At 40.2% G+C, this 10,000-nt stretch overlaps 2 protein-coding genes across 2 annotated transcripts in view; both read right to left on the bottom strand.

Annotated features, from left to right (window-relative positions):
• Positions 1–2,646, bottom strand: part of LOC137983150 (calpain-5-like) — an 18,695-nt gene extending 16,049 nt beyond the window's left edge. The window contains exons 1-2 of the mRNA XM_068830327.1: positions 2,399–2,646; positions 976–1,113 (exon numbers count right to left, since the gene is read on the bottom strand). Coding sequence (XP_068686428.1) covers positions 976–1,113; positions 2,399–2,560 — 300 coding nt within the window. The 5' untranslated portion in view covers positions 2,561–2,646. The remainder of the gene's footprint in view (positions 1–975; positions 1,114–2,398) is intronic.
• Positions 2,647–3,657: 1,011 nt separating this feature from the next.
• Positions 3,658–10,000, bottom strand: part of LOC137983976 (calpain-5-like) — a 22,900-nt gene continuing 16,557 nt past the window's right edge. Inside the window, exons 11-13 of the mRNA XM_068831133.1 lie at positions 9,405–9,538; positions 6,903–7,042; positions 3,658–6,237 (exon numbers count right to left, since the gene is read on the bottom strand). Coding sequence (XP_068687234.1) covers positions 6,055–6,237; positions 6,903–7,042; positions 9,405–9,538 — 457 coding nt within the window. The 3' untranslated portion in view covers positions 3,658–6,054. The remainder of the gene's footprint in view (positions 6,238–6,902; positions 7,043–9,404; positions 9,539–10,000) is intronic.

The raw sequence follows: 10,000 nt of genomic DNA, 5'->3' as shown, positions 1-10,000 counted from the left end.
ATGGAAAATAGCAGTGAATTAGCAACAAGTGCAGCACGGATTTTCGGTTCAACATACTTGCTTAAAGGCGAAAGTTAAGCTATTACCAGTGTTTGAATTGCACGCGTGAGAGCCTTATGAACATTTGATGATGTCCGGCCATTCTGCGCAACGAGCAGTTCTCTGCATAACGAAAAATTTGAGATTTTGACGACAACGTAAGCATGCAACAGAGAATCCTTCATTCTCTATTTCAACTCTGAAACCACTCGTACCAATTTATTTATAGGATACTTCGCCCATATTATAGGACGTGAACGAGACTGAATAATCGCGAAATACTTATCATAGCAAGGGATACCAATCATTGATACAAATGATCTATCATGGTTGGGAGGGTAAATGCTCGGAGAAATTAGCTACACAAAGATACTATAAAAATCCGAGGGTAAATAAAGATATGATGATATGATATGAGCCAAGTTTTATTTTGAGGTGACGTTTTCGTCGACCGTCGCTGTCGTAGATCTTTAAGTCCCTTCTGAAGTCATGGAATGAAAGTTAGAAATATCATCGCAAATGGATAAGCCACTTCAGTAGTTGCAAGCAAGCCTGCGAACATCCAGACTCGAGTGGGACTGGAACCAATGACCGTGCGATTGCGCAGTGCTGCTCTACCAACTGAGATATCAGCTGGGTGCTGGTCAATTGTCAAGTTTATCCTGCAAAAGACTTCCTAACAACCTCGTTCCCAGGGTCTCTCTTCTCTGCCTCCATTGTCTCAACGACAATGGCGGCAGAGAAGAGAAAACCTGGGAACGAGGTTGACTTCCAAAACGCGTCACAAAAGAAAAACTTATTTTTTGTCACATAATGCGCGCGCAATTTGCGGTTGCTGCCCGTCGCCTGAAAGAAGCGTTTCGCTTAAGCTCTTTGTTGTAGCGACGACAATGCACATGGGAATTGCCCCACCAGACTTTTACGTAACGTGAATACCTTTTCCAAGAGCGATGTTTCAAGAGCTAGGGTAGAACAAGCAGCGACAAACCAGCAGTTACCCAGCTTCCCTTGCGTGATGTCATGAGTGCTTGAGCCATCCACAAATAGGTTGGGGAGATCTGGTGAGCAAATATCCTGTAACAACATACGTTAGAGCACTGTATTGGAAAATCGATAGAGACAATGGAGTGAAAAAAGTCCGACAGAGAAACTTGTTTCACTTCATCACATTTTTGCCTGTTTTCCACAGATATGGGGCAGTTTCTCAAAAGAAAGAGACAACTTAGGACAAGAAAGAAAATTTTCATGCTTTTGTAAGAAAGAACTGCCCCCCGTTTCCCATTTCACGAAAACGCAATGCTCACTCTCTCTAATGAGCATCACGTTTAATTTACGGCTAAACAGTTAGAGTTTTTCCAAAAATCAATCAAATTTGTTTACTTTCAGCCCTTTTCTTGCCTCACATCTAGTAAGAGCTATAGATCAAAAGACAACAAAGTTAAACAAGAAATTTCCATGGTTGATCAGGACAAGCGGACTGAAACCACCGGCTGCCGTTGTAGCAGTCAGCGCTAATCACATTATTTATTTTTATAATGCAATCCTTGGAATTGAAGAAATAGTTTGGTTATTTTAGCAGGTACTTATCTTTACAAAGCTAAGGAACGATTTGTTAGATTCAGAAAACCCATGACACCAGTGCAAACAAATATACGACCAATTGGCTGAGCAAAAGAGTTGTACAAAAGGTTAAAAAATGGATTATTGTAAATCAATTCGAATCAACTTTAACCAAAGCAGCTTTTGGTAAAGGCTTGTTATTTAATGTAAATAACGTGATCACGATTTCGTAAATATTTTGGTGATCTAAATGGTTAAATTTCGGAACAAGAGGAACATTTAATAGTGAATCAATCCTAAAAATTACATTTTAAAATAAAGTAAAAAATAAGTCGACACACAATAAAAAAAAACAGTTAAGTCCAATTTTGTGCTCACAGCATGTAATGAAAGAGTATTTCAATGTTATGATTTAAAAGTAGGCGATGTGTGAATGTTGATTAATATTATTACAAGGACTTGATCCAAATAGCGATGTGATTTTAGCCAGCAGAACCAAAACAAACTGTTTGAGAACAATAAAGTTTGAGATTGTTGGATTTGAAATTGCTCAAACTGTTCTTTATAGTTCTTTATCAATTTTTTCTGTAGTTTTCCATAGCAACAATAATTATGCTCATTTCAGATGAAAGCGAACTGAGATGTCACGCAATAACTGGCAGTTTTTGTGTTAGAGATAGGAATCCTTTCATAACTTGACTATAATTTTTCGAACTTTTGAGTTTAAACAGAAATGTCACGGAGGGTGTTGATCGTCTGAAAAGTTCAGCAACTTTTGCAGTAAAAGATTTCAACACACCTTTGGTCTCTTCCACTCCACTGGTTCTGTTGGAGAGCGGCTAAAGAACATAGATAAGTCCTCCGCTGGGAATTCTGAATCCTTGAATAGCTTTCTCTGTTTCAAACATTGCGATTTGAGTTTGTCGTAACGCTGATTCCTCAAATAATGTAACTTTACCATAGCCAGTCTGTTATAAGGAAGAGGTAATCACGCGAAACAACATTTCATCACGCAACGGTGAAGTGAAAGTTTGAATATATTTTGAACCGATGGTTACGTCATATCGGATAACTCAGCACTTGAACCCAGGCTCTCTCTCTTTTCCTGCCTCAAAGCAGAAGTCCATTTCCTTATCTCTCTCAGTTATTACATTGTTGCAGCCATCCAAAATCTACATTTTCGGGGGTATCGTACTCGTCCTGCACTTTTCAGAACAACCTCTGTAAAACCCATACCGCCTTCTTCTTCATAAAGCAATATTGGCACTTAGACCGAAGAATAGTTCCATATCGCAGTTGATTACAGACTTGCGATATTATTCAACCCTTTCCGTTAAATAAACAGAAAGATTCTTAATCAAAAAAGAAAACAACACCCTAACTTTGGGATGATCCGAAAAAGGATCAGTGATCCAAGATCACTTGGATCATTGTGCATCCAAGGAACCGAAGAATCTTTTCCCAGTGTGTGTGGATGATGCACCGCGATCCAATTGGATCAATGATCCTTTTTCGGATCATCCCAAAGAAACGCACCCTTGTGTGGATGTCATTCTGACGCTTTTTGTCACCGTCGTCAACATCGTTGTCATTGTCATCAACGTAATCGTCATTATTATCAACGTTATCATTATCGACGTCATCATCAGCATCAACGTTATCGTCATCAACAATGACGTCATCATCATTACCATCGTCATTGTCGTCGTCATCAGCATCGACGTCATCATCAACATTACCGTCACCTCCAATAACGTCATCATCATCATCGTCGTCATCAGCATCATCAATCACTTATCATCACCTGTCAACACCATTATCGCTTTCATTTCCCTGCTGGATGTAGCTTTCGCGCCGAGCATTCGTCATATAACCATAGAAGGTCCCGAGGACCAGAACAAAACACCAGACGTCCAGAATACACGAGCAAGACAAATCTAAATGATACTTGAAGGTTACGTGACCAAAGAAGAGCAAGATGCACAAGGGAAAAAGGAAAGCTTCTTTCGATACACCCGAGTACTTTCAGTTCATTAGTAAGTACAATTTTCGAGCATTAAAGTATAACAGTTTATTTTCCAAATATATCTTTATATACCCAAAACTCTCTTCTACAAGCTCGTAAATACAAAGACTTCATGTGTAATAGCAAAACTATGGAATGGAGCAAAGCTGTAGCAAGTATACTTAAAAAATTTCAGATAGCCGCCTCCAGTAGCTCTTGATTGCCAATTGAAGGGACTTTTTTTGAGGGTACAAGGTTTGGCTTTGATTTTTCAATGTCTATGGAGATTTCCTAACTCGGAGTATTTCCAACTTGCAGAATTCTCAAGCACTAACTTATATTGTCCTATTATAGCTCCAAAAATAGGAACTTCAGCAACCAACAACAGCCCGGGACCGACCACGTGACCAAACGAAACGGAGGGCTCTGGGAAAGAGAAGCAGTTGCTGTTTGACTGAAACGATCTCCAATTTTCGTGTAATCCAACATTGTTTTGTTGGGTGGCTTTTGTCCTAGCCGTCAACTTTGCTTAAAATAAACTACCTAATATTTCCACTTCTCCTAATGCAATCATCAAGTTACTCAATGACCACTCGCATTAAAACGCTGACCAACAGCGTTTAGTTACATTTTAACAAATTTACAACATTTGCTACACACAATTAGCATAGCTATCCGAGGTGACCAAGTAACAAACAAACGTTAATAAAAGCCTAAAAAAAAAAAAAGCTGATATCAAGAAAAACGAAAATGAACTAAAAATAAAAAGGAAATTATTATACGATGGAATAAATTAATCTAACTCAAGGGACAAGCAGAGAGAGAAAGGAAAGATTTACAGCGTTCATACCAACATACACCTCCTCATTCATCGGAACATTTCGGAGCTGTCTGTTAAATAGCCCATTTCCGAGTTGCTACATGCCTTAGTTTCAAGGCGAGTCCTGGTGCACAACCATTCAAATGGAAATGAGTTGCGTATTCTTATGCAAATCCAAACATTTCCCTTTCAACAGTTGAGCACCAAGACTCACTTCGAAACCGAAACAAACAGCAACTCAGAAATGGCCTATCCGAGGTTTGCATAATTATATATTCAAAATACTTGGTGTAGGCTACACAAAGAGACCCTCTGAACATGAAGCGATACATAAAGTTGTTTTAAGGGGACACTTTGTGACACATCGTAAAGTTTATGCAAAGTACCATGAATCTCTTAAAACAGCTGTATTTGAAATGTACGTTCAATTCCCGCTTGAAAATAGGATTCTCTACGTCACACAGCTTCAGTGGACGCCGGAATCTTTTTTCCAAATTCTCGTACCAGTTCTGGGCCCAATTATTCAAATGCCGGATAACTTTATCCAGTGGATAAGTTCCTATCCAAAGTTTAAAATATACTTGACATTGCACGTTGGCCACTATTTTCTTCTACACCTTTCAACTAGACGTGCTTAGAGTCGGTGCATATTCATAGTTACGAGGGCAAATACTGAAATCTTTGCAGAGATTGAAACTAACGGATACAGTGACTTATCCAAAGGATAAAGTTATCCAGCATTTTGAACAAATGGGGCCTGGATGGAGTATACTAAACGTTTACGGTTAACTGAGTGTGATCCTTCCGCTTTATGCCGAGCACTGGTTAAATATCTTCAATGGCTTTCTTTCCTCTTCTTGAGAAAAACTGCATCACAAAATTCAAGCTCATAAATGGTTTATCTGTATTGCTAAGATACATACCACGTCAACCGCGTTTGCTAGCTACCAAAGCACAAATTCAAAAGCTAGTTTTCAATGAGTTATTGTTGAGGTTGACCAGCGATTAAAAGCAAGATGCTCAAGCTGGTATGTAAAACGACTTTAAGCTATTACAAAGTTAAATAATGTTTAACGTTAAATACCAAACATACGAAATTCTCGCATACTTCTCTACTCCCAGCTTTACAAAGGATACAAACGTTAATGACTCTTTATGAGGTAAAGGTTTTGCAAAAAGTATTTGTATAGAAAACACAGACTTCTTTTTAACAGGGTTGAGTTTATGCTTCATGTTTTAAGCCACCACTAACTTGTGGAGTTTTAATTGGAAAGCTCAGCACTAACTTTTCGCGGAATAGCTGGTTTCCCAATGAACCTCTGACTTGAGGTATTACATAATAACAATACTTGGGGCTACAACTCGCCAAGAGTACCTAAAAACAACTTTGTTTGGTTTTAAACATGATTTATAGCATTACCATAATCTTCAGCGAGTTAAGCACCGCGCATTGTTGTTATTGAGGCCATACATTTTGTCGAGGTTGTGCACTGGGAAGAGCATAAAATAGGGCTGCAAGAGCCTCCATCGCATGCTAGTACCAGTCCAACCGTGAATTACACGGGGAAACGTGAAGTATTTTGACCTGACTTCTGATTAAATTAATCATGATTGTAATTCACATTATTTTCTAGATTGCCAAAAGATCTTCATAACATTTGACTTCCACAGTGACACTGCCTGGCATTTTCACTTCCTGACTTCGCCAGCGTCCCATTAAGTTGTGCGTTTCCACAACGGCTTTGTTGTTGATGTCGATACTTAGCTTGGCCTGGCCCATGAAGGAGTCTACGAACCAATTGGAATCCCAGACCTAAATGAGATAAGATCCATTTTTCTTTACCGAGAAAGGCGACTGATTTCTAAAGCTGGTTGCCGTAGTATTGCAAGGTTGGTAAGGCAATAGAACGTGTGCAACCAATCTCTAGCGACATAGATAACAATGCTGCAATGTACAATTGCTGGTGGACGAACAAAAGGAGCTAATGAAAGATCTTTTGTTTTCGTCCACCAACATGGCGGTCATGATGTAACGTGAAAACCACGCAATACATTCTGAGCCAATCTTATGACATCATTACTTTTTTGCAGAGAAATATCTTTGTTTTAAATCCACGCTACATATTTTTTGTTAGACTGTTGTCACACTGTTGCGTTGAAAATTTGTGAAAAACATGGTTAACTCGATCAGTTTTTAGGCATTTTCTGTTTTGGTCACGTGAATTACCAAATATGGTTGTGAGTCGAACCAGACAAAGAAATGTTAAAAAGAACACACTTGGCAAAAACAGGTAACTGTAGAGTTTCAGGGACTCGAGAAATAATTTTTTGAAGGAGTCCATAGCAACAGTTTGGTAGTTAAGACGTATTGTTTTGTGGCGTTCCGGTAGTCGTCGACGTCACCCTCGCGAAAGCTCCCCGATATACTAAATGAATGTGCAACAAAATGTATTTTATCGGAAATCTTACTCTACCCACCTGAATTACCAGTTGAGCTTTTTGAGGTCTTCTTACGAAAAACAAGGCGCCAGTATTCCATTCGGGCACGAGTGAATCTTTAATGACAGGTGTCCTGACTTTGCGTCCCTCACAACTGATCAAAGCGTACGGATCAGGGGCTGAAACAACACATGCAGTTGCCACTATAAGGCTCTGATCGACAACGCTCATGAAATAATCAGGACCGTAAAAGATCGAGTTTCCTCGCCTTTCTCAAATTAGATATCAGGAGAAAGATGGCCTCTCTTGTTCTCCTTTCCTCATTCGACTGCCTGTCTATCTCCTGTCCTTCCACTACACTGCCCATTTTCCAAACTTTTCCTTTCTTCTGCTTCCTACCGACTGTCCTCACACCTATTCTTCCTTTGTTTGAGCTGCCGACAAGCCACCCCCCTTAAACTGCACTGAATCTCACCCAATCCATTTGAACCGCTGCCTGTCTTCTTGACCCTCTCTCCCAGCTACCTGTTTTTCTTTGATCCTTTGTTGTTTCCATCTTCCCTCTCAGTCTGCCTTAAAGATTATTCTCCCTAATCTTAGTTATCCTGATGCTTTGAATTCAACTGGTCCCGAGTGCCTGTCTGTTCGCAGGGAGCAGGCCTGCATTAAATTTGTCAACAAGGCAATGGAAATGATGCCACTAAAGGACGTACTTAACAACAAGGTAAAGGTGTGTCATGGTTACCACTTACGATCAGCGATTGCAAAGACACTGAAACCTCAAGTCAGAAACAAACGTTTTGCGAATTTTGTTACGATGTTGTGTAGCTAGGTTTATCTACCTTGACGAACAACTGTAATTCAGTCTATACTGCAATAGTTGGAATTAAAGAAATCTATCTACCCTACCTTTCTTCAGATCTTTTTCCTATCTCCCTAATCCCTTCTTCTCTTCGTTCCTGCTTAGATGCCTGCATGTTTTCTTTAACTTCCTTTCTCCCTTTTTTCTCCTCTTGAACTTCTTGGTTGTCTACAACATAAAGTCTTCTTCCTGTCGTCTACACACACAAAGAGGTGCATTTCCGATTTCGGAAGGAACGACGTAACGTCCCTGGCTTGCTAGAAATAGCCGACGCTACACCGGCTTTTTGTCTGACCAGTCCAACCTTTAATAGATGTTGGACTGTTCGAGTCTTCTTGGAACCGAACGATAGAGGATGTTATCATAAAACGTCATTTATTTCATCTAAGAAGAGGACATGATCTTAATCTGAGATAACTGACGAGCACTCGGATTTTTTCAGAGTATTCCTGAGGCATCATCGATAAATAGATCTCTTCATTCACCGAAGGTAACATATAACATATAACATATAACATATAACATCTCTTTCAATACAATCGCGAATTTCCGACGACAATTTCCGTCCTAGCAGTAAAGCGGAACAACTGTCACCTGAACCTGGTTTAATGGCCTGGCTCCCTCGAGTCTTATATAGCTTCAGTGGTAGAGCATCCGAACAACTAATCGGAATGTCGTAGGTTCGACTACCGCAAAGGTGCCTTCGGATTTTTCCGAGTATCTCCGAGTTACAATCGGAAAAAAAAACATCTCTTCATTTGATTCATCGGGATTAGCATTTGTCACTTACTTCATTTAAGTAGCGAGAATGCACGCCAAGCAGTATAGCAGTATACAGGGAGAGTTGTCAATTGACCCTGGTTTAATGGCCTGGCTCCCACGAGTCTCCTATAGCTAGGTGGTAGAGCATCCGAACTTGCAATTGGAAGGTCGTAAGTTCGACTCCCGCAAGGGAGCACTCAGATTTTTCCGACTATCCCCGAGTCACCGTCTTCTTCGTCGCTTCCTATAGCTTAGTGGTAGAGCACCCGAACTAGTAATCGGAAGGTCGTAAGTTCGACTCCCGCAAGGAAGCACTCGGATTTTTCCGAGTATCCCCGAGTCACCGTCTTAACTTCTTCGTCGCTTCCTATAGTTCAGTGGTAGAGCATCTGAACTAGTAATCGGAAGGTCGTAGGTTCGACTACTGCAAAGGAGCACTCGGATTTTTCCGAGTAGCCCCGAGTCAGCGTCTTATTCGTTGCTTCCTATAGTTCAGTGGTAGAGCATCCGAACTAGTAATCGGAAGGTCGTAGGTTCGACTCCCGCAAAGGAGCACTCGGATTTTTCCGAGTATCTCCGAGTCATCAACAATTAATAGATCTCTTCATTGCATTTTAAGTAGTTGAAAATAAAAACAGAATGAAATTGAATTCCAACCTGCTACAAACGGTCGCGAGTTTATGTGTTATCTCGTAAAAAGTAAGAGTAGGATAGAGTATATATCAAGTGTCTTTGTTACTTACAATGTAGTTAAGTAGCTTGCTAAAACGCAATGATCATTCTTTTCAAATATCTTATCTAGGAGGCATCCCCAGGTGTTAACTTGTTATGATTATAATTGTATGATTGTCACGCTAATCGCCTTCGCAAGTACAGTATGCTGTTGGGGTGTTAAGGTAAAAGAATGCCTTTCTTACTCATTGACAGTCGACTTGTTTTTTGAAGTCCAGTCGCTGATTTGACCGTGACGGAAATCACGCAAACTGGAGTTCGACACTGAGGAAAGCAGCACCAGATTTTACTTCCGGTTGAGTGTTCTTTGTCCAGAAACCTGACAAAACAGTAATTCAAAAATATGACAGTTTCAAAAGAGAGATGGTTTTGAACGCTGTTGAGTTTGCTATCCACCTGTTCCACGTTATGTCGCTGGTACATGAAGGACCCTACGCCATTCAAAACGTAAAGAGCTAGTTTTGATTGGTTAGGTTTGTGTTTCGCTACACAGGTGGTGGTGAGGTGATGTGTGGGCGCAAAACAGAAAAGGTCCAAGTGACAGTGTGCTTTTCACCAGACAAACCACAACAACAGGCAACTCTCTACCTTGCTCTTGGCGAAGAGTTTGTGTGTTTTCTTTAACGCTCCGTTTACAATGAGGAGTTAACACTGAACAGTTATCAGACAGGGCCTACGGTTTATAGTCCTTATCAGAGACCTTCTCGTTGCTGATGCTGAACAAAAGCAGTTTAAAGATTTTCGATAGGATATCGAAAGTAACTAATGTCGCGTTTGCGTC

This window comes from Montipora foliosa, chromosome 13, assembly GCF_036669935.1.
Source record: "Montipora foliosa isolate CH-2021 chromosome 13, ASM3666993v2, whole genome shotgun sequence".
Classification (NCBI taxonomy): Eukaryota; Metazoa; Cnidaria; class Anthozoa; order Scleractinia; family Acroporidae; genus Montipora; species Montipora foliosa.
This window is presented reverse-complemented; position numbering and strand designations above follow the sequence as displayed.